The sequence below is a fragment of the Amblyomma mixtum genome, chromosome 2 (genome assembly GCF_055824585.1).
Source record: "Amblyomma mixtum isolate Tamu chromosome 2, ASM5582458v1, whole genome shotgun sequence".
NCBI classification, from domain to species: Eukaryota; Metazoa; Arthropoda; class Arachnida; order Ixodida; family Ixodidae; genus Amblyomma; species Amblyomma mixtum.
Window position 1 is genome coordinate 32,848,556 of NC_143013.1, and position 27,039 is coordinate 32,875,594.

The 27,039-nt window shown below is 48.2% G+C and overlaps 1 protein-coding gene across 1 annotated transcript in view; it reads right to left on the reverse strand.

Annotated features, from left to right (window-relative positions):
• Nucleotides 1-1,511: 1,511 nt before the first annotated feature.
• The window catches only part of Cep97 (centrosomal protein 97kDa), a 154,115-nt gene continuing 128,587 nt past the window's right edge, over nt 1,512-27,039 (reverse strand). Inside the window, exons 9-17 of the mRNA XM_089567587.1 lie at nt 20,401-20,629; nt 15,155-15,223; nt 14,515-14,740; nt 12,941-13,057; nt 11,702-12,026; nt 8,029-8,372; nt 6,496-6,571; nt 5,634-6,116; nt 1,512-3,006 (exon numbers count right to left, since the gene is read on the reverse strand). Of these exons, the coding sequence (XP_089423713.1) occupies nt 2,920-3,006; nt 5,634-6,116; nt 6,496-6,571; nt 8,029-8,372; nt 11,702-12,026; nt 12,941-13,057; nt 14,515-14,740; nt 15,155-15,223; nt 20,401-20,629 (1,956 nt within the window). The 3' untranslated portion in view covers nt 1,512-2,919. The remainder of the gene's footprint in view (nt 3,007-5,633; nt 6,117-6,495; nt 6,572-8,028; nt 8,373-11,701; nt 12,027-12,940; nt 13,058-14,514; nt 14,741-15,154; nt 15,224-20,400; nt 20,630-27,039) is intronic.

Sequence of the window (27,039 nt, forward strand, 5' to 3'; positions counted from 1 at the left end):
TATTAAAAATGGGTCATACTAAGCAATAAAACATGGTGCTGGGCTAGTTGGTAATTCATACTTGGTGGGAAGACAGTGCAAAAAACGACAATCACAGGGGAGGACAAGACACAAAAGAAGCGTTCTTTTGTGTCTTGTCCTTCCCTGTGGTTGTCGTTTCTTGCGCTGTCTTCCCACCAAGTACTAAGCTAGTTAAAGGGTGATCAAAATTGCTGATTGGGCAAGTTGGTAGGACATGATTCAAAATATGACCAGCGCGAAAACGGACAGAGACAAAAGAAGAAACACTGACGACAGGACGGGCGCTGACTAACAACTCTTTATTTTCGAGGAAAGCCCAGCACAATATGTGCCAAAAACCACGTGACGAAGCGGGATAGTGAGCATTTAATATAAGGTTTAATTTAATTTGCCATTATTTCTGCCTCTGTTCAAGCAAACAAACTGAAATTGTGCATGGTGCTTACATTATGTATAGTCGAGGTCAAAAGCATCTGACCCGCCTACAAGCTCTGAACCGTACCGTGCTGCATGAGGGTTCCACCTGACGAGGCTGATACAGTGTGCCGGTCTCAACACCCAAGTGCATCGTCACCCGCAGGCAAGCGAGGTACAAGGTGGAACTTGGAAAGGGCTCAGAGACTTTTGACCCAACTCTACATAGTGCCTATGAAATTTCAATAAAAAAAAAAGAAGCAAAGTCATGTTATTTCAGGGGGAAGGGAGTCTTAAAAAGTATCTTTTAATGAAGATGAAATTTTCTGGGAAAATATACTTTTGATTACAAATATGTCATTTACTTTTATGCAGAACAAGTCCTTGTGCCCTTCTGTAATATGATACGCAACTTTTTGACGAAAGCTTTTAAGAAATTTGGCTGCAGGGAACTTGCTAAAATGCATGCTATTACTAGTATCTTTTGACATCAAGGAATGCAGTAAGGGCAAAATTATCATCCTGCCTCTCATAGAAGTTGAGTTACAGGGTTTTGATGGTATTACTTTAGAAACAGGATTACAAACTTTCCTTCCCGCTTGTGAAGAGGGAACTTGTGTTTTCAGGAACTGCCACTTAAAATTTTGGACATGAAAACACAATCCTAGAATGCACGCCTGGTGCGAAATCTTGACCATCGTTTCATTGAATTGCTTGCACATTTCATCTTCCTGCTCTTCTCGCTTTCGGCTGAGCTCCACAATTGTGGCCTTGTCATCAGCATGTAGCTCATGTGGTTAAGCACCCCACATTACAAAACACATCTGCTATTACCTACTAGATTGCTCAAAACCTGCGCTTCTTTCAAGCATTGGTAGATAAAGGAGGCGTTGTTTTAGCATATGGGAACGCAGATGTTCCCGCTTCAAAAAAAATGAAACCCGTTTTCAAAACATTTTCACCTTTCGAAAAAGACGATCTACGAAAGTACATTCTGCCTCAAGCCTCACCCTATTTAAAGAACGAAATGGCATGGTTGGCACCACCTTGAGATAGCACCTTGTATGAGCACCTTCAAGTGCTCATACAAGCACACCTTTTGAAGAACGTGTTCTTCAGGATTCCTAGTATTTTTTAAGTGCATCATCAAAAAATCACTTTTCTGGTAACTTTTACCTACCAAAACATCCCCCTTGAAGGATGTTAACATTCCTAGAATTGATTTCCGGCTTTAAATAAATTTTTATTGAATAGCAAGATGCTCTTACAGCAGACTGCTTGAAATAACTTAAGAGGAATAATTGAATTATCCAATGGGTGCTTTAATAAGTTTCATGATACTAGGTTATGCAAAACAATGTAGAAATGGGTCACAACTGCAAGATTTACACAATGCACTATGCAAACAAGCCATGCAAATATGGTTCCAGTACTGCACGACTTCATACAAACACTGTCACTTCCAAAACTGAAACTAAATCACTCAGTACTACTGGCATTATATTAAGAGCAGTCATTGTCATTTACATTAAGTAAATTTCATAATATGAGGTTCAGTTAAGCTACAGTTGCTTTTTTTTCTCTCCTGTGCACCTTCTAGACAACATATATTATTCCAAACAGGTGGCATCACATGAATTAAGAGCTCTAAAGCATTTCCTTCAGTCAGTAACAACAAAAACAACACCATTTCGGGAACCATGAATTCTTGAGCACTAAACAGCATTACTGAAGCCAGGAGACAAAAACAGACATAAGATGGTTCAGCAGATCGGGCCACTGGAAGCAAAAAGAAACGGTTTCTTCAGAACAATGCACCTCCATAAAAAAAAGAAAAAAACCCTCTGATGATTTGAGAAGCTTATGACAGGTGTTAGCTGATGGCAATGCAATGAACGCCGCAAAACTTGGAAAGCTGAAATTTACACACGGTAGTTGGTCTGGCAGTGCAAACGCTAGCTTCAATCAATAATTTCAGCGCACGTGCTGTTCAAAAAAATCTGTTCATGCACCACTTCATTCTCGTTTCTGTCCAAGAAATGCGAGCCTTCCATCAAGAAAAATATCGACTCCCTTCGGGCCAGACAGCAGAAATAACCAAACCTAATTTTCCTTTAACCACTGCCTCGCAGTGCAGCAATTTTTAAAGTGCTGCAACAGTGTCTGTTCAAGCACTGCCAAGTGAGCCAACTTCCTCACGAAATGAGTGATCGTACCGCAAGTGCTGAAGCACCACATTACAAAGCATTGTATAATACAGTGAGGTAAATCTGTTGTGTACAGTAATTACAGTGAAAATAAATAATTGATGCAGTGGCTTCAGTAGAAAACATAGGCAAGCTTTTTTTTTGCTTCAGCCTTTCGATGCAAAAATGTCAATCAACAGCAGTACAAAATAAATGCGGTGCAACCATCACGAAAGAGGAATGCAGTTGCGTTCGGTGAAAAAAAAAGAAAAAGTGATAACAGCATTCGTAGCCTCCTTCATGGCTTGGAAAGAGCGGCACCCAGGTGCTCCAGGCTGCCGTCCGGAATGGCCAGCTTCATTATGACAGCTTCCAACCTCGCCAGCTGTTTGAGAGAATGAAAAAACAAAACACCTTTTCTTGCACTTAGTTGCATGTGAAGTGTTTTGTTTGACACAAGGCTCTGAGGAGTCGTGAGGCCCACAGTGGCATTTCCTTTCATTGCATTAGCCTTAGAAGCCCCATTGGTGCAAAAACTATCTGGCATTGGCAGCGTGTGAAGCCTCGGAGGAATGGAGCAAAATGGGGAAGGGGAAATGGCAAGAGGGAAGGAGATAAGAGGGCAGGGGGAAAGTGAAGAGAGCGATTCAGTGGGAGGAGATGAGTGGTGAGAGGGTAGACGCCGTGACTGATGGACTGAATCACGCCACCTACATCAATCGCACCGATCGTCTGCGACTTCTTTTGCATTGAGATTTACCTCATCAAATTAGCATCCACAAGAGTCCTGTGTACTACATGGTCTTTCTAGGACCAATGTACTGAAGTGGGCTCTGGTTGGTATTGACTGAATGCAAGCAGCTAAATTTGACCAACAGAGGAGCACACAGAGCATCTAGGAAATGATTTCTACTCTTCACCTTTTCAGACACTATGTATGCATAATGTTGTATACAGTGGACTCGCAGCTTTTTTTTTTGAGACTGTGCAGTGCATAGCAGTGATTTATTTGTTTCAGATTAATTTAATATTCTACATATCACAAACAGTGCACTTTCTGCTGCCAACTTACTAACACAGTAACTAATACTCCTGAAAATAGCAAGCTTGGTCAGCTTCAGTCATTTTCATAGACAGATTATGCCGCCAGCAATAATATTTTTTTCTTTTAAATGCTAGAGTCACGTGCATCTCAAAAAAAAAAACAAAAAAAAACGATACCACGTTCTCTCAGGTGCTTATTTGACAAATCCCGGTATTCCATAACTATAATAGGATACAACTTGAAAAATAAAGGCAGTTGGTAACAATGGGCCTTAGTCCAAGGCGTCCAGTATCACTCCACTCACCACTCGCCACTGTGAACAAAATTTTTCAATGTTTGACTGTATCAATCAAACCAGAGGCATCAAAATTCTTGATCTTATAATTGCGTCTCATGATTATAGTTTTATGTTTATGTAACAAGGAATGCTTTTAAGAACGGTCTACTTTGTCACAAGGCAATTTTGTTCAGCAGTCCGGAATGCAGCCGAAGCTCGCTGCATACTTGGTTGTATCAGACTACACAATTTGTAATTATTGAGATACTTTGTATGAAACTTTGTACGTGCCAGGAAAAAATTAAGTGCTTGTGTGTCGCTAATGAGGGTCACTAATTCACACCAGGGAAGCCTGCCTGCAATAGCACATCATCTGCATTTAATTCCAGATTGAAATTATGACCTCTGAAATGCGGTTTTTCGTTTGTCCATCATAAGCATCCAAATCATAAGTGTCTGCTACTTCCTTAGACCCTTTTAACACAAACTGCTGACTTGGGAGCTCATATTGAGTTTTAACCACACGTTGCTAATTTTTAAAGGCTATCTGGGCCTCAGCTCCTTTGCACCTGGCCCTATCCGACAGCTGTCAATGCCCCGCAAATGCCTCATATATGCAATATATTTTCTGTAACATGGGCCGCCGCAGTAGCTCAGTGGTTAAGCGCTCGGATGCTGAACCGAAAGATACGGGTTTGATCCTGGCCGTGGCAGTCGCATTTTCGATGGAGGTGAAATGCTAGAGGCCCGTGCACTGTGTGATGTCAGTGCACAGGGTGGTCGGAATTTCCAGAGCCCTTCCCTACGGCGTCCCTCATAGCCTGAGTCGCTTTGGGCCGTTAAACACTCATAAACCTAAACCTTATGTAACTTGGACAACTGACCAGTACCATCTGAAAGGGTGCACAAATAAAAGTGAATCACTATTGTTGACTGTTGTCTAGTGGTCTAGAAGTGCACATTTATTGTATTCTTCAATTAGCTTTTCACTGGAGGACATGCGAAGAGCTTTGGTTAGAAAACTGGGGAGTGCTGCAAGAAACTGACAGTAGTAGTGAAATTTTTATGATGGCACCATCATCCTGAATATATATTTTGTTTTATGGGGTTTAACGTCCCAAAGCTACTGAGGCTATGAGGGATGCCATAGTTCTTTCATCCATGTTATATGTGACCCGTCGCAGTGCCTCAGTGGCTCTGGCATCCGGCTCCTGCCTGACCCTAGCCATGGCGGCCGTATTTCTACGGAGCCGAAGCAAAATACAAAAATGTTTGTGTGCTGAGCAATGCCAGCGCATGTTAAGAGCCTTAGGTGAATTTATCCGGAGCCCTCCATTATGAAGTCATTCATAGCCTGTGTCACTTGGGACACTGAACCCCACAATTCATAATTCATATTATATGAAGTGTCGCACATATTTCTATAGTAACCACACTATCACCAATAATAAGTCTTTTTTCCCCCTTTTCCCATTAAAAATATAGCAGGTCACAAGGATGCACCCAAGGCTGACGATGATCTCCTTGTCTTTATGTGTATAAAAATTGCCTCTCTTGTATGATAGTATTCTGGACCCCTATCATGTGCCACTCTCTCTCTCAGCTATAAATCTTGGTTCTGAATGCACGTTGATGAGTATGAATAATGAACACTGATGAAAAAGAAAATGGAGTCAGCTTAAAAGCTCACCCTGTCGTTGACTGCTGTAAGACAGGCCGCCTCCAGGTGTGCCTGCGTCTTGTGCTTGGCATCTGCTGGAATGACCTCAGCTTCACTTGAGCGCACTTCGGCATCTGAAAAGCTTGCACAGGAGGTGTCGTCCGCACTCACAGGGTCCCCCTGCACTTGCTCGTGACCTTCATGGTGGCTCAACTCCAGATCCAGATCTGGCTTGAGCTGCACGGCAGACTCGGCCACGTCTCCTCGGCCCGAGGGCCTTGTCGCAGCCTCAGTGTCGCGGTCTTTTGGCGCGCTAACTTTCCCAGGTGAATGATTGGATGACGATGTTGTAGTGGATGTGGTCTTCCCAACAGTGGTGTCAGATGATGATGACTCTGACTGGGACCCACTGCGGGCAGGTCTGATGGCACCGTCGAAATGCTGTGCCAGCTGTTGCTGGAGCAGCAAGTGCTGTTCAAACACTTTGGTGATGTGTGCCTCCAGCTGGTCCACCTAGCAGAGTGAAGCGGGGAAAAAAAGAATATAATGTCCAAAGACCGCACTCTAAAGGCAACACAAAATGCAATAGCTACTACATTACCACTCACAATGATGAGTTCATAAGAGTTGCAGTGACATAAATGCACAAAACTGCACTCTAGAATGGGTTCAGGTTCGGGTTCAGGTACGCACATGGAATGGGTTCAGGTACGCACAAAAGATGCATGAACAAAGAAACCATTAGTGGTATTTAGTAATAATCATTAAGACACTGAAAAATGTGTGCATTTTTGCAGCAAACAACAATGGAGCCAGTAGCCTAATTACATTCTCATTCAGAACATGTCCAAGAATTGCAAACAAGGTCTTCCATTTTTCAAACAAGGCTTACGTTTTTCAGCAGTCTGTCCAAGGCCTCCTTGTTTGCATTCCTGCATTTCCTCTCTTCTTCTAGCTCCTTCTGTTGCCTGCGGTGAATGTCGAGATGGACACTGTTTGCCACGACTCTTTCCACTCTTTCCGTATCTTGCAAAGGCTGAGACAGTGGTTGTGCCTGCCTTTCTACGCAGACTTTGTGCCTGCCTTTCTACGCAGACTTTAACAATACTGATGCAGACTGATGCAGATACTGATGCAGATGTTAAAGTCTATGCAGACTTTAACAATACTGATAAGATGCTATGCATGAAAGGGACAAAAGACCCCTGAACGCAAAAAAGTAAGTCGATCGGAATGAATAAAGTAAGGCAAGAGAATAAAAGCATCATGCAGATTAATCGACAGCAGAGTTCTGGTATGCAAGAAAACAACCCAGATGTAAAAACAAGCAGCAACCTATTGTGTACTGCACAGTGTATTGAACAACGATGCAATAGACTGTAAAAAGGGATTTGATTTGCTCACAGCTGTGAACAATGAGCAAAAATATAAATAAAGCTTAGCGCATTAGAAAGCAAGTGGGGCCTTCCTCCCTATGGTGCTGGCATACTGATGCAATTTCAGCTTCAGTGTCAGTGCTACTGCTCATTTTTGAACTGCGCTAGGCATAGAACGGCATGTAGAGAGACAACAAAAGGTGATGAGCTGTGAAGCCTGTGGAAACAAAAGGTGCGAAAGAGCCCAACGTCGACAAAATGTACTGCACAAGCGAATGGTTTGTAAAGCATGCAGGGAAAAGCAGTGATGAGAGAAGGCCCATGCATTGCATAGTCACCTACATTGTTTTTCTGCCTGCGTTCCCATCACTAGTGCAGCTCAAAAACGGCTGTGTTGTTTCCTCTTGCCAGTTTTCTTTTGCACCCATTTATTTCTTTTTCCCAGCGCGTACCAACCAGAACCTCTTCTAATTACCCAAACTGTCCATTCTCATCCTCTCCATTTATTAAAAAGGTGGAAACACAGAATCTTTTGTCGCATGCTTTTTCTTTGAATGGTGCATAAACATACCATGGACCACATCACATGGAATTCGCCTACACCCGTTAAAAAAAATTACACCTAAATTTCTTTTCCAATGTAGTTTCGGTTTCAACAGCCAACCGGAGGCTGTGATGTCACAAAAAAGGTTGAGGTCACGTGAGGCATACAAAAACCGCAATAGCGGTTTCTTCACTCGCTGTCATTTAAACTCCTGGCACAGCCCAACGTAAGAGTTGTAGCATACTAAAACGAAGAAGCGTCCAGTGTGTTGCATTTTTTGCATGCCTCACGTGATCTCTAGCCTATCATGACGTCATAGCCACTATTCGGCAGCCAATACTATACGGAAAAAAGCTTCAATAATGAATTATCTACGGGGCGTAGGCAAATCCCGCATGTGAATAAGTGTTGACTAGTGCCTTTCGCATCCTTCTCAAGAATGAACGCACAATAAAACTTTGATTTCTCTACTCCTTTGAAGCAGCAGCTAGCTGCACTGCCGTACCTGAGCAGCGCCTCTTCGGTGGCCGCCATCTTGGCCTGGACGTCTAGCACGCATTCTTCGAGCCGGCGCAGCCTCACCTCTTGGCAGGCGCGTCGCACCTGGTGCATGTGGGCGCGGGCGCGGTACCCTCGCCACAGTGCCTGTATGCGGACAGCCGCCCGGTCCAGCACCTCGAGGCCCACGACCTGGCTGCGCTGCTTCAGCAGGGGGTCGCTCTCCACCAGGGCGAGCACATCCACATTGTTGTTATTGTTATTGTTGTTGTTCAGGTTGTTGCCCTGAGCGGCCGACAAGTAGACTGGACCGTTGCAGTACTTCTGGGCCGTCCTGGTCGCAGCCTTGTGCTGCACACATACACAAGCTGACGTGAAGCATGTGCTTACAGGTAAAATGCTAACGGTGGATGCTAACGACGTTGAATGGCGTTTGGCCATTAAATTTTCGATTAGAAGCACAAATAATGTTAATTCCAGCTATACAGAACCACCAGTGAATTACGCAGGTGGTCCGCGGCACCTGGACCTTCCAATATAGGTAATGTACAGAAATGTCAGAAGAAATGATTGACTTCTCACCAGAATGGTGCTAAAGCAGTATTGTTGAGGGCAGCGTACAACAAGCAGCAGTGTTTTCACTTTACGCTAACGTAATTAGTGAAAGTGAATTGTTGTACTGCTTACACGGGATTCCACTGTATATCGGCCCTCTGCTTGCGCTAGCTGAATCGCAGCGCGCCTCAATCACCAGTTGCCACCTTGTCATGAGCTGTTTATAAGTTCATTGTGCACAGAAGCCTCTAGTACACAGAAGTCCACGACGACGTGAACTATTAACTCTGTCACGGTCGGTGCTTGGCTGTCAGAAAACTGTGCACACGCCCTGTATATCGAGTTCAAACACCCATGCATACGAAGTGCCTCGTAAAGAACTGAAAGACTTCGCGCACCCCCCTCCTGATATCTTACTCTTTCCTAACTTGCTTATTCTATCCTCCTTTTTCCTATTAAATGCACTTTTATAAACACAGAAAACATATTAGCCCGGCTGTTGCCAGTACATTCATTGGAAAGTACAGCGTAGGAATCCTATACTATAGCCTTCTTTTTACACCGCACATCAATGACTTGATCTCCCGGGCAAACATACATAGCACTTGGCCACCAGACGCGACGAAAAGAAATGATCGATGAAAGTATGGAACGCTGCAAGAGCCTGAGACACGGAACAAGGTGCTCCGATGCTAAGGCAAAGAGGCGCCCTAACATGAAACAAACCACATAGCGCCCGCAACGACACGTCGCGAAAGGGAAAGCAAACGGTGCAAGAATTCGGTGTAAAAAAAAAAGAAGAAAGCCGGCAGAGACACTTAAAGGGGCTCTGAAGGGGCTCCCAATAGAGTTGCGGTATGCTTAGGATGTTAAAAAACGCCGCTTCACAAATATACTCCAGCAAAATTTTCTTAATGTGTTTTGTGAAAGCTGAGTTATCTACCGTCAAAATTTGAATTAATTTGAATTTACGCGTCTTTGCGCCTTTCTCTCTCTCCTCTCGTCACTTTTTGCACGCTGACATGTCGGCGCCTCCGGCGGCCCCACCTCCTCGGTCCCTCCGTCGGCTGCCGACGCGCGTGGGAGGAGGGGGTGGAGCTTGCGGCCGCTGTCATGGGAGCTGCGTGACGTCAGAAAGAGGCAACACGGCGAACCAATGGCAGCCCTCCGCTGGTGACGTAAAGAGCGCGGCATGACGCGCTGCGCGCGGTTTCGGGCGAAAGCTCGGCACTGCAGGTCGCTCCGAGGCGCGGAAGCGCGAATTTTAAAAATTATATTGTAAATGATCGGTTCGCTTTTTTGAGGTCCAGTACGCGGCATGAACACTCGGTGGCCTGCACTCTACATAATGCAAGCATATGATAGGCCACATCGAACAACCATTTAAGGGACCCTTTAAGACTGCTTACGTGTGGGAAGGCATAAGACCGCTCGCTCACTTCGTGAACGGAGTCGCCGCGCGCTGCGGTGTGATGTAACCCGAGGCCACGCGGCTGGCAATTCGACCTCTGCATGACTCTATGTAGCCGCCGCCGCGAGGATACCGCACCACTTCTGATCTACACGCTAACTTCGTGATGAACGCTACCGCGGCCCGCGCCTCCTCCCCCATCAACTGCCGCATAAAGTTGCAGTCGGATGCGCCGACCGTCTGCATGAGGTCGTTCCCAACTTTACATTCATAGATATCTACCTGGGAGTCCTCTCGTGGCGCAGTGGTGCAGCGGTTAAGCGGTGCGCCAATGCCCTGCGATGGCAGCTAGGTACTGCCAGTACCGGTGGGGTATGTGCGATCCAGGCTGCTCGTCTCGAGCAACCTCGCGCGACCAAATTTAACTGGCACGTGCAAGGTTGCATGAGGAGGCCATCTTTTATGGGTGCCACCGAGTGTTCGCACGCACAAAGAAAGACGGGTTTTTGCTCAATGGGGCAGTAAGGCTTACCCCTTCAAAAAGGGGCTCGAGGATGAGGGTCACGGAGTCGAGGATATCGGAAATGGAAAGGCGCGTCTCGTTCTGGCAGGACAAGTATGTAGTACCTCAACCACTCCGTGAGTTCGCTGAAAAGAAAATGTCCTTGCGGCAGAGACGGGCGCGCCCCTCGCACCCTGGCTCCTCTTCGTTCGAGTCTCTTCGGTGTCACGCACGGTCCGTGGAGTCTCACACGAGGCGCAAACGAGGACAGAAAGCCAGCATGCCCCCACGTTATGTCCTTCCCTTTTGACAGGCAACACTAGGTTTTCTATCGGCCAGCGACAATGCGACGACTCCAGGGGCTGAAATATAAATGCCCAGCGCACGGGGAGTAGAAGAAACGGCCCAAGCGGAAATTGGCGGTAATCGATGATAGGTCAACCATCGGTCTCAGATCGGCAGCCGACCTGATCAGGAACTGAACCTTAGACCAACGTAACACTTCGGTCCATGCCATTGCATACAATTCAAAGTGAAGATTATCAGCCGTTGCGAAACCGGGCATCGAGTACACGCGTGGTTCGATCGTTCTTTTCGATCGTAGTGCTTATTTTTAAAGGCTTACCGCACCTGGTTGCAGAAGCAGCATCGCCATATGGTTTGCTCCATAAACCTCAATAATTTTGCAGTATATTGGAACCGCTTATGCACTTCGTTAACAAGGCTGTCATTTTCCGCTCCGCAGCGTAGTAAACTGCTTGTCTACAGTGTACAGCATCGGCTTGGTATTCCAAAGGTCATGAGTTCGCATCCCAGTGACTCCGCGCTTCCTTCCTTTCTTAGCACTTATTTGAGCCCATGCTTTCAGAAACTAGACTGCACGTAACAACGGCCGGACACCATCACGCAATAAGTTTGTTTTTTTTTCAAAGCTGCAACTTTTTCTCCAATTCTGGCAGTAGCCTGATATTACGTTGGGCCAACGTCGGTAAGACCGGCATGTAATGCTGGCCCGAGTTTGAAGTGCTGACGTCGGTCGAGTAAGGCAGACGTCCATCCCTAAGCTCAGCCAGACTTCCTTCAATATTGCGCCGAGCATTTTTTTCATTGGCTGAGGTAGCGAAGTTGGCCAGACCTCGTGCCGAGGTAGTTTTGCCCGCTGGGTACTACATGAAAAAGATGTCTGCCACACGGTGCGTTCGACGTACTCACCGGCGAGGCGGCGGCGTACGAGAGCGGGCAGGCGGCCGAGACGGACGAGGATCGCTGGGTCTTTCGCGGCGACGCGGTGGCGACCGTGGCGTAGGGCGATCGGCCCGAGGGCGTGCGGAAGCTGGCGCTGCGGCTGCTCAGGCCCCCGTCCGAGGGGCTGCGCTGGTGCAGCCGGCTGCCGCTGGCCACCGCCGGCGCCGCCGAAGGGCCCCCCACGCTGCCGGCGGCGCCGCCGTCGAAGCTGCGCGTGGTCGACATGCCGCCGCCGCCAGCGAAGGACGGCGCCTCCGCCCTCTTGGACGACACCTTGCGCACCGGGATCGCCCTGCGAAGACGCCACCACCGCCCCGCTACATGTACTGGGAGCGGAGTCCCGCGGCGACTTCCCTTCCCGCGGGATTTCGGGATGGAGTGACTGACTGCAGGACCGGCTACACAGGCACATCTATCCTCAAGGAGGTAGAAGGGAAAATAAGCTGCGACGGAGGACTTTGGTCCAGTCGATTGACGATAACAGTGGTCACCTTCAACGCTCTTCAAAAGCACTCGGCAAAGTCACAACGCCATGTGGCTTCCGCAAGGAGGCGACTTGAGACCAATTCGATGCAGTACAATGCCTTTGGGCCTTTGTGTGCCGCTACGGGCACTCGCCGTGACCACACTCGACTTTCTGCATTCATCTCCCCCTGAACACAACGCCGGTTATAACACGTCACCGACCAGCATGGGAATACATTTCGCGCCGTATCGCGAACAGTGCGGGCAGATGATTGCTTCGAGCTGCTGGATGCTTGCAATCTGATATCTTCATGCGATTTCTTTCAGCGTCCTCGGGCCAGTAACTCTGACGCATGAAACACCGCTGTACTGTGCGGAATGCGCGATGAAGAATGTTTCGCAGACATCATGCTGGTACAGCGTGGCTCACAGGCAGAACCCGAGCTGGGGCTCATAAAGGTATATGCTAATGCCGCCCCCATTTCTGGCTGTTTTTATTCTCAATGCAACATGCAAAATGCTGCCTCAATCGAGCATTGTTCTGCTCATTTTATATGAATGGGCGCGAAGCACAACAACCAAACCACGGCAAGCAGGAGGAGATAATGCAGCTTCCGTAACTAATAATGGTTTCTTATCCCTTCGTTGAGATGCGTTTTAGAGTATACGTGTGGATACACAGTGCACGCCCTATTATGGCTGAAATATTGAAACCTGTCAAAGCGCTCACAGATGGCTCACCTTGGAGATGAGCGACCATAGGAGGATTTTCCGTAGTTATGCAGAATCGGTGATCCGTCCGAACGGAATTCCGGGACGGACCGCGTCATGATGTCATCCTTGCGAGACCGCCTTTGCCTACAAAAAAAAAGGGGGGGGGGGGGGGGGGGGGCAGTATGAGCGGTGCTTTTTCACCGTCTTGCGGAAACGACGATTCCGTTCCAGAGTACGTGGCGTGTGGCGCCGCGAAACTCCTGCATGGCACGCGTCGCACCGAAAAAACAAGCAAACACACGCCTTGACTGCACAGGAGGGATCGTCCTAAGACGAAAAAAAGCGTGTGCAGAGAATAAAAAAAGAGATAACAGTGTCCGCCTGTTAAAAAAAAGAAAATATTGCTTAAGCTAAGCTCTGGTTTAGTTTATGGTCATATTTCAGCGAGAGCTGTCGCATATAATTTAGCTACAGCAGATCTATATAGTCCAAAGTTAGACGAAAACTCATCCGGCTAGGAAAAAAAAAACGAGTAAAATTACGTTGCTGAAGCGAAACGCTGACTCAATGCCTTGGCATATCAAAACATACTATCACCTGAGACTCGGCCACAAGCACTGTCACCGAGAAAGCGTTATAGCAGCGCCTACTAATAAAATCCGGTCGCACTTAATCGGACACGTGGGCCCATCCTTGAATCATACACATGCCCACTGCGACGATCATCACACATGTAAATGCGGCCGATCCGTTTTTTCGGGATCGAACTGTCATTTGTTGTAGTCCATTTTTCTTCAATTTGGCGACTGTTTGTCTTACAGTGACAGTTAGTCACAGTAGACGTGCAGTGCCCTCTAGGAGCGGTTGCTGATTGGCGGCTGCTGCTGTGGCTTCTGTCCCCTCCAGCTGGCGTTTGCGACATTCTCACTGCTGCGCATTCTTTCGAGCGCAAACTTCATCTGTTCGCACTTGACGGCACGGCGGATCGGCATTAGCGGCCGCGATGTCTGGAGCGGCAACTGCTGCCACCTGTTGCGCCTCCGCACTGTGACGTAATACGTCATCTGACAGAGACGTCACATCAGTCGATGGTGATGTCGTACAGCAGTGCGCCGCAGACCGGCTTCAGTGAAGCTTTGCGCCAGCAGACCGGTCATAAACGGTAAGATATACAGCTGTTGCTGTAAAAAAAGAAGCTAGTTGTCAAACTTCCCAAACCATCATGACCATCACCCACATCATCATCATCAACTTAACTGAATCCACTGCAGGACCTCCAACAGCCGCTGTTCGCACCAGCCGCGGTCCTCACTATCCCAGCAGGCTTTCAGCTCATCAGTCATCTCACTCCATGATGCTCCTTCCCTTAGCATGCACTTTATTTCAGTAATAATAGATTAACACTGTGCTATCACTGTCAGCAGTCAAAAACAAATACACGTCCCATACCATCGGTTTTAGCACACTCTCTGTGATTTAACTAGACCTGGCAAATTAAAAGAGAACGAGTTTCCAACCAGTCGCACTGCAACAATCCCACAAAATCTTTGAACAGTCCATACGCAGTCTTAGACTCTGCACTTAATATGGTGAGTCCGCACCTGCTGCGCTCGTTTCCGCTGCCGCTGCCGCCGTCCGAGGAGGAGACCCTCTCGATGGTGACGGGGCCGTGGGGGTCCATGACAGAGCGGGTCATCTCTCCGGCCATCAGCAGCTCCGAGGGGTCGCCCAGCTGGGTCTGCGACCTCGACGGCCCCTCGTCCGAGTGCGCCAGCAGGTCCGGGAACGGGTCGAACACCGAGCCCCGCTCGTCCTCGCTCGTCGAGACTGCGGGGGACAAGGACTCAGGACGACGCGCACTACAAAAGCGGCCCTATATAGCACGAGGTTGCGAGTCCCGTACTCCGTTACACAAGAACACAATGGGCTCCGAAATGTACACGATAACAATTTGGGGGCCCTTTCAGTGCTGGATGGACTCCGCAAATGCTTTGGACACGGGGAGTCACCATGGCCCGCTGCTAAACTACATAATTGTGCAGTCAACCCTTTAGTTAGTCTTCATACCCTTTTCCTCATTATTCCCCGAAGTGAAACTAAGCATCTTGCAAAAGGAAAAATAAAAAAAAACACGAGGAAGAGGGAAAGGTACGCAGGCATAGAATCATAAAGGTTCGTTCGATTGGAAACGAGAGGAATAGCCACAGGCAGAGGAATAGCAGGCTGCTGCTGGTCACTCACAGTCGGCCCATTTGTCCTTGGCGAGGCACGCCTGTCTCGACGAGGGCAGTCTCCCAACGGCGCTCTTGGCTGCAAGGAAAGAGAACGAACGAAGGAAAAGAACTGAGCACCGGTTGACACGGCGATTAGGTGGTGGATAAGAACAAGGAGGGAGATGGGGCGCAGTAAGGCAACCATGCTAAGGACAGCAGGGAAAGAGAGGGGAAAATAAGGAAGAATAATAAGAATAGCAGGAAAGGTGAGAAAGACTAAGGAGACGAAGGGGAAGAATATGAAGAGATTAAAGAGCTAGATAGAGACATGATAAAGATCACAACGGGGAATAAGAGGTCCAGGAGGGAAATAATAGGGAATAGCATGAGGAATAAAGGGGTAAATGAATATAACGTGAAGATCGTGAATAGCAGGGAGTTCAAGAGGAAGATGATGAAGAAGGAAGAATGAAAGGCGAAGGAGCAGTATGACGGAAGACAACAGAATGAAGGGCTAAACGAGAAAGTGAGAAGATAACAAGCTGAGGGAAAAGTATACGGACAAGTAGGGGAAGTAAGCGAGAAACAGAAATGCGAGCATTGGAAAAAACGTGCGAGGAGCAAGAGCCAGCGGGTCATCGCTCGCAACAATCATACGGCAAACACAGTTGCGACCGGCGCACCATTATGGCATAAAAGACAGGTGTGGGCGTAGACCCCTCTTCCTTCGATTGGTTTTCGTCGGTCAAGTCTCCTAATTTCACTCCCATCCTTGTGCCGTAACGTTCGGCCGTAATATCCTAGCCGTGAGTAAATCTATCTGTATAGCAATAATCACGGACAGTGCTTGATCGCTGTGGCCACTTCTTGCCGCGTTTACTGAACCACAGGTAATACGAGTGTTAAAAACCCAGGCTCTCACACGTGCTTTAGTCCTATTTGGCTGGCCGGTCAAGAGCCTAAATTAAAGAAGTTGGCAAAAGCACCTTGCAGCGGCAATGTGGTTTCGATTCTACATATACGTATACCTGCGTTTATATCACTGCGGTTACGTTTCTGAGGCGCACGCTACACAAAGTGTTTTTTTTTTTTAACCGCTGGCAGATTAAAAAAAAAAAGAAAAGGCGCTGATAGTAGGAAGCGCCCGTCCTGTGTACTTTCTTTGTGTCCTCGTTTTTGTAGTGCTGAAAAGACTTCAAGAAACCATGCTCGGCGGACACAAGATAAGGAAATAACGGTCAAATTTATTTAATTAATTAGCCAAATTTCGTTAGTTATCTTTTCAACTCTTCACTTTACGCTGTATATTGCAATAGCAATATTGAAAACTGTAAAGATTCAAAGCTAAAACAATTTGCAGCTTATCTTTAAGCGCGGCAGATATTGAGATATTCGCGATTTTTCAGCCTTTTTGGATCCGATTCGGAAACTGGACGCTCAAAGTGCGCCGGAAATCCCGCCCACGATACTACGTAAGAGAATGACGAAATGATGACGACAACCGACGGCACCAAGGCTATAGCTCCGACTGCGGCAGGCAGGCGCTCGAGAAGAGCGCATAGTCACTGCCTCCGTGAGAAGAACGCGCTCTTTTGTCGTCATTGACATTGAACTTAGAGGCACGTTTCCTGCCGTTAGCGGCTTCGAAAAAGCAGCACGGTGATAACGCGCAAGATTTCCCTTTCCACTCTGGCTCGTACAAGAAAAGATCGGTGGCTTATCGACTTGCGATTTATTATTTTTCACCGGAATCTCCACTGGTCTGCTGCCGGCTCTCAAGTCTGTTAACAAAACGAACAAGGCTGCTGCAATACCATACATATGAACTCTGAATGCGCGTTGGAACGGCAGGGCAGGCTGCAACCGCGATACTCGTTGACCGAGAAGGTGCAGGTGATTGTCGCCTGAGTAAAAACGAATGGCAACGCTCGCCTCGCCTCAACACTCTACGCCTTCGAGGAGGAGGAGGAGGAGAAAACATTTATTGTAGCACTGTATTGAATTGGGAAGGGAAGCTGTGGATGGACGTTGACCTGGGTGGCATGCAGTCCCTATTCCGGGACGCCATTGGCTGCCGCCGCTGCCCGTGTCAATTTACATTTTTAGCCGCCGCGGTGGCTCAGTAGTTACGGTGCTCGGCTGCTGTCCCAAAAGACGCGGGTTCGATCCCGGCCGCGGCGGCTGGAATTTCTTTGGAGGAGAAATTCTAGAGGCCCGTGTACTGTGCGATGTCAGTGCACGTTAAAGAACCCCAGGTGGTCGAAATTTCCGGAGCCCTTCACTACGGCGTCTCTCATAGCCTCAGTCGCTTTGGGACGTTGAACCCCATAAACTAAACCAAACCAAATCATATTTTTGGGGAGCGGCTTAACCGACAAAGTAGTTTTCCATGCCTCCGGGATGTCGACTCTGCGTTCAGTGGTGGGGAGTAGCGCGAGATTGAGGTCCCAAATGACTTGTCTGCCGGCGCTGGACACCGACAGCGAATCCTGGCCGCCCGGTTCCGTCACATACGATGTTCGCTAAAATGCACTAACTGTTCCGGACCACAGGCTCTGTGCTTCATTCAAGGAAGGCAAAGGGAGTTATCCTGAGTGAAGAATTCGATATAAATGTTCTCGCCTACGTTTTGTGCATACCCCGAAGCCAGTATCCGTCAAATCGTCGAGGCCGTTGGATCCTCCCGTTATTCAGTCTGGAAAGTGCTGAAGAAGCATAGTTCCTTAGCACATATCGCTGCATCAGGATCTCGGTGAAGACGATTATAGAAAGCGGTATGAATTCAGCAACTCGGCGTTGATCAAATGTGACGAAGACTCAGACTTTTTTTAGGAAAGTTCTGTGGACGGACGAGGCCCACTTTTGCCGTAGTGGGGAACTCAGTGTACACAACGCCCACTACTGGTCTGATCAGAACCCGCTCTGGCTCCGGGAACACCATCAACAAGACCGGTGGTCAGTGAATGTCTGGTGTGGTATTTACTCAAATCGAGTAGTGGGGCCGTACTTTCTGGAAGAAAATCTATCAGCAAAGTCATACACAGCGAGCATTCTAAGTGGTGCTGTCAGCGATTTCATGTCCGAGATCCCGTTAAGTCAAGTCCACGGCTCGTGGTTTCAGCCCGATGGGGCGCCTGCGCACTTCTCGTCGCGTGCAAGGCATTGGTTCGACAGCAACTTGCCCGGTCTGTGTATAGGGCGCGGTGGAATCATGTTCTGGCCACCTAGGTCACCCGACCTAACTCCATTAGACTTCTTTCTTTGGGGTTACGAAGTCTACGCAACTGAACCTGAAGACGTGGCAGACCTCAAAGAAAGTATCATCAAGGCATGTGCGAATATACCCCCCCAGGTCGTGAAACGAGTGCTGCAGTCCATGAAGGAGAAATTCATGGCGTGCGTGGCGGTTGAAGGCGAGCACTTTGAGCGTTACTGATGTATAAAACATAGCTACCGAGATACGACGGGGCTAGAGTCATCAGTTCACGTCTTTTGAAGTTACTTTGGATGCAAAATAATAAAGCGCAAGCAAACAACTTGCACACCGTTCCTTTCTTGGCCGAGCCAGAGCGGAAAGGGAAATTTTGCGCGTTATCACCGTGCTGCTTTTTCGAAGCCACTGATGGCAGGAAACATGCCTCCAAGTTCAATGCCAATGACGAAAAAAAGGCGCGTGCTGCTCCCGGAAGCAGCGATGCGCTCTTGTCGAGCGCCTGCCTGCCGCAGTCGCAGCTACAGCCTTGCTTCCGTCGATTGACGTCATCATTTCGTCACTCTCTTGCGTAGTATCATGGTATCGTGGACGGGATTTCCGGCGGACTCTGAGCGTTCAGTTCCCGAATCGGATCCGAAAAGGCTGAAAATTCAATCGCGAATATCTCAATACCTGTTGCACTTAGGGGACATGCTGCAAATCGTATTAGCTTTGAATCATTACAGACTTCAATATTGTGATTGCAATATGCAGCGTAAAGTGAAGAGTTAAAAAATGTTAACGAAATTTGGCTAATTAATTAATTAGCTTTGACCGCTACTTCCTTATCTTTTGTCCGCCGAGCCGAATATACATTCCTTGAAGGCGGCATTCACGATACTATCATCGCCTTCTTTTTAAAAATCTGTAAACAGTTAAAAAAAACACCCTTATAGAGCGACGATATATTACCGAATTCACTATGATTAGTTCTTTTGAGCACCAGCCCCTTTCTGTTGACCCACAGCAGCAAACTTTGGCGATGATGGCAGTTTTCGCATTCTGCCATCTAACCTTCACCTGCACCAGTTTGATAAGGCGTTGCCCCTCTGTTCTGCCTGCTATCTGCCGAACCAGAGCCCACAACTTCCTCTCACTGAGGAGAAGCTTTCTTTTTCTCTTCTCATCCTCCATCCTTTCTTCGGGGAGGGGGGGGGGGGGGGGGAGAGGAGAAAGTGGATTTCGCTTCGACAGCGGCCTGAGTCTGTCCGCTTACGTCGTTCTTTCCCTTGGACTCACTCTATTCGGGCGTCGCAGAAACATGCGCTTCGGCGCACAGAAAAAACTCTACCAGAATCGAGGCAGCTAGTTGCTTCTATAAAATTTTACACTGTTCCTGTATCCTCCAAATTATGTCTCCTGTCCCCGGATGATTCGTTTCCCTTCTGTCTTATTCTGCGCTCTCGGAGGCACTCTGCCCTCGTTAAATTCTTCCATCTCGCAGAGTTGAATTCCCATTTTGATATTATAACCTCGTCTTTGCGGTCGCTATTTATTCAGTTCTCAGTCATCTATTTTTCAGAAAGTCACATTTTGAAACGAAAAAAAAAAAAACGAGTAACATATTTACCGGTCTTTAAAAGCAAACAACGGATGTTGTCATTTAGTCCGAACTGACATTTTAAGCTATCGTTCTATGTCTTCTGACATCTATGAACCACTGTCGGCCATTGCTGCGCTTAGTTTCAGCTTTCGCACACACGAGGTCCCGCCCAGGATCCCGTAATTTTGTGTCCTAATATTCTGCGCATAACTGACAGTCGCACTACCACTCTGTGAGAAAAAAAAATAATAAATCTGAATTTTTTTTTTTTCAAACTTCGTCACAGCCCAGTACTTTGGCCAGGCCACAAACACTGGCCATCAGCCATTTCCCGTTCGAGGAGAACGAGGATGCGCACGGCGATAAATAGCGAACAAGAACAACACCACCCAAAATAAGGAAATGGGCGTTCACGTAACACCAGCTATAGAACAACAACGGCGACATCGAAAGGAGAACAGCGAACAGCACGGCTCACGCCTTCGGTTCCCGGACGGCGTGTGCTGCTGCTGCGGCGAGTGCTGCTGTTGGTGGTGGTGGTGGTGGTGCCTGGAGTTGTCCTGCGTCGACCCGGTCGCGTTGGCCGCCGCCGCCGCCGCAGCCGCGGCCGCCGCGGCAGCGGGGGACATCTCGTGCAGCAGCTGCTCGCGGTGCTGGCGCTGCATGCGTAAGATGCGGGAGATGCGCTCCTCGTCCTCGGACTCCATCTGCGCCGGACAAAGAGGTACCACAACGTTACGTGCGTCAACCGCGCCGTCAACCGCGCATACCGCTGCATGTTCAGGGGCGGAGAACCGCGTGAACGTCTGATTAGCCTACATATGCCTTTCGAAAAACGAGAGCGGCAGCGCAAGCCTAAAACGCGCATTCAAAGATGTGCGCTGTCCTGTCTTCTTTTCCGTTTCCCCGTGTTGAACAAGAACACTGCCGCTGCTCTAGCTTCTCGGATAATAAAACAAACAACACTCGCGGCAACAAGTACTGCTCACTTAGCGCACATTTCCATGCACTGCGGAGTTTGCAGTTGACTCTAAACTGCTTGAGGACACACAGCCTCGCAACTATATTACACAGAGGAATGTTTTCAACGAAAATATAGACACAGAATTTGAGGAGTAGAATATACCATGCCACCTAAGGTCCTCGCAATAGTGTCATGGTCATTATTCGGTACAATCGGTGCGGGAGTCGCACTGTTCAAGCTCAGACACTATATACGGAGTGCTGCCTGGTATATATGCAAAGCGGAAGGGAGATCTGTGACTCGGTGCGCCATGGCGGTGGAATCTCAGAAAGAAAGGGCATTCTCAGCGCTGCTTGCCGGAAGTGCGCACCCAATCCTTGCCTGACGCATGTTTTTCGATTTCACCGTTCTTGAAGGTTTTTTGTTACTCTGAAATATACGTATACTCATATATTCCTGAAGTGGGTGATTTTTTTCTAACTGGACGCACTCATCTTACGAATATAGCGGGTAAGCAAACAAGGAAGGGGAGTGAGGGGCTCGTTGTAAATATGACAGAAGCCAACAGCCACAGAAACCAAGGGGCACAGGGAATTTTTTTTTAATTTATTTATTTTGTGGTGTTGATCAATTTAGAATATTACTGAATATGTCATCGCTTAAAGCTAATTGATTAGAAAAGCAGAAGAAAAAACAACCACATGCCGCCGGTGGGATCCGAACCCACGACCTCCGAATATAGCGGGTGTGAGTAAAGTGTTTGTCCTGTAAAGCACTCTTTCGGTCCGAGGATGCGTTTTGAAAAAACGGCATTTTTCTTCTTCCTTGCCGCGCGGTTAAATATGCAAAACAAAACTGTTGGTAGCCGTCGAATTCTTGTTTCACGTGCAAAACCTAGAAACTTGTCTGTAACACGGAGGTCAACCTCTGAAAACCAAAATGGCTTTTTCCTCAAAATTAAAGAGTGCCTCCGTAACAGATGGCAGTGTCGGAAACAGAACAGGCCGGCCAGCTCCAAGGCGTCAGAATCAGCAAGGAGCAAGAACGCGTCTCAAAGCGACCCAACGAAATGTGCGCTGCTCCTGACCTTGGATCGTGCGGCCGATGGAACTCTACCAAAACTCCCAATACCACCACCACCCAATACTCAAGACAGGTGCGCACAAGATAATAAGTCAGCGAGGTATAGTGTTCTGCAGTAGCAGCAGTTTTGCAGATGCTTTTCGAATTTCGTGGTGGCGTCACTGTAGCAGTGACACGTGCATCGCAACACAACGCCCAATTGGTTGGTTTGTTGGGTTTTAACGTCCCAAAGCGACTCGGGCTATGAGGGACGCCGTAGAGAAGGGCTCCGGAAATTTCGACCACCCGGGGTTCTTTAACGTGCACAGACATTGCACAGTACACGGGCCTCTAGAATTTCGCCTCCATCGAAAATTCGACCGCCGCGGCCGGGATCGAACCCGCGTCTTTCGGGTGAGCAGCCGAGCACCGTAACCACCGAGCCACCGCGGCGGGCACGCTCAATTACGTCATCCCTCGAGGGACACGTGATCACCGCCTAACCAATAAGAGTGGCGCGCTGCCGTGTTTGCCCAACTGCCTGTTAGTAAGAACGCGCAATCCACAGCCATGTGATACAGGCACCGAGGGAGTGCGACAGCTGTCACTCCATCCCCTACAAAAGAGAAGAGGGGTCTGGAGGTTTGAAATTCGCGCCATTTTCCCGTCATGCCATGCTAGATGGTCAGTCAAGCATCCAACACGGCACAGTGCCAACCAGTTACTGCCAGCTGTAACAAACGCTGCCAGAAAGTGCACACAGGTTCATTACCTGGAGCAACTAGACGAAGTTTAAGGGAGGCGTAGCGCGAAAAAAAGACAGGGACGAGAGAGACAAAAGACACAGGACCAGCGCTCTCTCGCTCTCTTGTCTCTCTCGTCCCTGTCTTTTTTTCGCGCTACGCCTCCCTTAAACATGCTTTACCAACTGGCCCAGAACACCACTATGCTCAACTAAACGAAGGAGCGGCGCCACGCCCGCAAGGTGGTTTCGCCTCACAGCGCCGGTGCGCTGGGCGAAGCCACATTGCCGGGTAAAATACCAATATGGTGCGGTTTTTTGAACCGGACGCTGCAGACAACTCCATCGTGTTTTGTTCTTTGCAAAGTTTGATTGTTTGGCTTTTTGTGGCTCTTTGTGGCATTTATGACTGAAAAACCTAGAGTGCAAAAAAAAAAAAAAGCGGATGATCAGCATTAGCTCGCCCACACCGTGTTTTTGCAACTGCTGCATTTGCTTTGATGGCCCTCTCGCAACGCGACTGATGTGCACGGCGCCGATTGTGGTTTTACCATAACTACTGAGGCCGCTACTGCGCAGGCGCGCAGGGCGCAGACATGGTTACTTGTTTCATTTTATTTACAATATCCCTCTCTCTCCCTCTCTTGCGAGGGTTTCATGGGGCAGGCTAATCCTCCTCCTCCGAAGATCACCGAATTGCATCCAGCAGCTACGGCGAGTAGCCTACGCTTGTGGAGCATGTATAGGCGCCAGGCTGCGCCATTCATTTCATTTCATTTCATTTATTGAAGCCTTAGGGGCCCGTGGGCATTACATAAGGCGGGGGCAAGAACAGTGTGTAACAACATATGATACCAGCTCAACAAAAACAAAAAAGCAAATGAACGAAACAAAGCAAAAAAAACATGAAAGGAGACAGCAACACAGGATCAGATTATTTGATAAAGCCGAATACATCACGTAAGACACAGGTGACTCGCTAATTCAGTACGGAAAATTGCTCGATCTGTGCAAGAAGCAATATGATCAGGCAGGGCATTCCATCGGGCTATTGAATCTGGAAAGAATGAATCATTCATAGCTGACGTACGACCTTTCATGGGAGCTATGGGATGACTGTGGTTTGCTTCCTGCTTCGATGGAGCGGATCCAAGCGGAGGCTCTATTCATTCAGCATTGCCTGCAGATAATGCACACTTCTCTCCGATCATGTTCAATGTCGGCGTTTACATGAACCCGACAGCGGAGGGTCGAGTCAGGGGATCGAGGTGAGCAAGGCCAGCCCAACTCGACGACTGTGTGTTTACATGAACTCGATTTTAGCGAGTCGAGACCGTTTCAACTCCAGCGACACCAAGCGTCAAACAGCGCAAACGGGAGAGGCAGTAGCAGCCTCCAAGATGGCGGCGCAGGCGAAAAATAGGTTCGCATTTATCCTCTCCCCTCCCGCTAACCCGACTCTTCGACTCAGTGCTTTTAGAAACGCGGGTCAAGCGAGTTAACTCACCCCCTGCAGGTGAGTTGACTCGACTCGTTCTGCCGCTCATTTTACTCGACCCGAGAGCGTTTACATGAACCCGACAACTGGTTTTTTTACCCGGCAAGCAAACTCGACTCGCCTCTATCGAGTTCCTGTGATCAGGCCTAATGTCGCAACTGAACATGTGCCCCGCGCGCTATTTCCTACAAGGTCCAAGCGGTTCGGATATGACGATGAATATCCGGGCTAGGAAGGAAGTGAAAGAAGCTCGCGGCCGGCAGGCCCCGTCGTCTGGCTCAGATAGGCTGCCATCTAGGCTTTTTTTTTTCTTACCACCGTGTCAGTTCTATAACAGCAGAGATCACTTCTTTCATTGAATATATTCCTAAATTCCACGCGGAAATATCATCTTCTGACGACATCCCATCCTTCACTTCTTCACTCACGTGTTGAAGGCTGGCCGAAGTATATAATGGTTACGTTCCGTCATTTCGCTGTCATTTCCTCCAGCGTCAACGAGCGGGATGGTTCCCGATACGGCACAAAATTCCTTTCGGACGTACTTTTCTGTCGCAACATGTATTTTTTTTTTTTCGTGAACAAAAAGCAGGAGAAAAAGTACTCGACACAGAAAGGTAAGTAAGACGAAAATATCCACCCGTATCACTGAGCGCAGCTAGATGCCCACTGGCGGAAGCATCCACTTGTTACGCCAATGCACTCTGTACACATCTGTGCTTGGATGGATGCATACATCGTGGTGGTGAAGTATTACCGCTCGCTGCTAATCAATGGCGTCTGTCGAATTGGCGATGTGAGAATTTTGAAGTCAAGGAAATTTTTTTTTTTTCCAAAGCTGCACTTCTCGTCACAAACCCCAAATAAAACGGCAAAATCAGCCTTCGTGGCAACGTTGAAGCACGCACGGCTAAGTTAACAGTTTTGTGAAACATTAATTACCGAACTAGCTACATGTCCTAAAAAAACACCGCAGTGACAATATGAATGTTTCTAGCATCGTATGCAACGAAATAATTAGTGTAAAGGGTTAACACTCTCACAAAATGTTGTGACTTGGCAATGTACACAACTGTGCACAAAGTGTCTTAAAGGGTTAAGTTTAAAATGTCCTCCGTGTACATTGTAAACAAAGGGGAGTCATCTGTCTTCTATTTCATTTGCTTGAAGACTGCTTACTCCCCCTTTTTTTCCCTTCTGTTTAGACTGTATTCCTCAGGAGAAAACCAAACGAAAAAAAGAACTTCTCACATACGCTTATGGAGCAAGCATTTGTTGAATGTTTGTTTTGTGTTAGCTTCCATATTGCCGCTACAATGACGCATCACTGGAGATTTGCCGCTGGGCTAGTCGGTGCACTGTCACGAGGAGAGGAACAAACGATGGTAAAGAAAGAGACGAACGAAAACAAGAAATGGGAAAGAAGCGGAAGAAGAAAGCAAGACCGCTAAAACAAAACGCACTCACTCACGCACGCCCAAACTATATTGCGTTGCGCAAGGCGCGCAGGCGTCCGTCCTTTACGGAGCAGACATTTCGAAGCCTTTCCTCTCACGCGACATCGATCCGCGACGGGGTCGTTACTTCGCACCGCGGGCGCACAGACGTCACGCGTTGGCAGCTAGTAACGCATTGCACGATACGATTGCGCAATACTTGAATTTAGGAGAAGGAGGCGTATGAACGGAGCAGGACTGAACTGATCGACGAGTCGCTAAGCGAAGTATGCGGTTACACTCGACCTATAGGCGTCGTGTTGGTGGGCGAACCAAGTGCGTATGAAGAACAGCGTAAATAGAGGAAGAAGAAAAAAATAGGCAGTGGCTTAGCTCTGGTTAAGCCTGAATATACAAACTAAAAGCTGCAGTTGCGCTTGGTTTGACGTCACGGCTGTCGCAGTTGGCGCAAAATGCACTGGGAGCACCATGATAACGGTGGAGGCGTTCGGCCGTCCACACAGGGCAGCCTTCGGGCTACGGCCGTGTATCTGTTTCTTCTGCGACGCGCGTCTTTGCTCTCTCGTTTTCTCTTTCCTCTTATCTTTCAACTTTCTTCTATCTGCACGTGGCAGTGGTGGTGGCTCGGCTTGAGCCAGTCGGCAGGCCCGTGCACTTTCCTTTTCATCATTCTCTCAGTCCCAACCAACCAACCAACCGTCCACACACTGCCTGTACGGAGGCGGAGGAGGAGATGCGTGTGTAGTGAATACGGTGCTGTCTAAAAAGGTTGCTTTAGAGACGTGTACTGTTTGTCCATTCCTTTCGGGTGTACAGCAAGATATGAGAGACAGGCACTTCCTTTCCTTAAAAACAGTTTTCATTTCATTTTCCTTAAGGCCCTTACGGCGAGGTTCGGCGGAGAAGTCGGAACTCCTCAGGGTCGGCAAGCATCCAACCCAAGCGACATTGGAGGTCGTTCTCGAGGGACAGAACATCCCGGAAAAGAACATGATAAGGATCCTGGGCATGTGGTTGCAAGGAAGCCGGAAATGCAGCCACACCATCAGCCTGCTGAGTAAGGCGGCAGAGCAGGTGGGCCGTATGATCAACAGAGTCTCCCAAAAGAGATATGGAATGAGAGACGACGACACTCTCAAGCTAGTTAACAGCCTAATTGTCAGCCGAGTCACGTACTCCCTGCCGTACCACGCGAAGACCAAGGCGGAAAGAGAGCAAGCCGACATCATTCTCAGGAAGGCGTACAGGACTGCTCTGCACCTACCCAAGTACACGTCGAACGAAAAGTTGCTCCAGCTAGGCATCAGCAACACCTTCATCGAGCTCGCCGAAGCTCTGCTGGGAACGCAAACCACGAGACTCAGAGGCACCCCCACGGGACGAGCGCTCCTAAG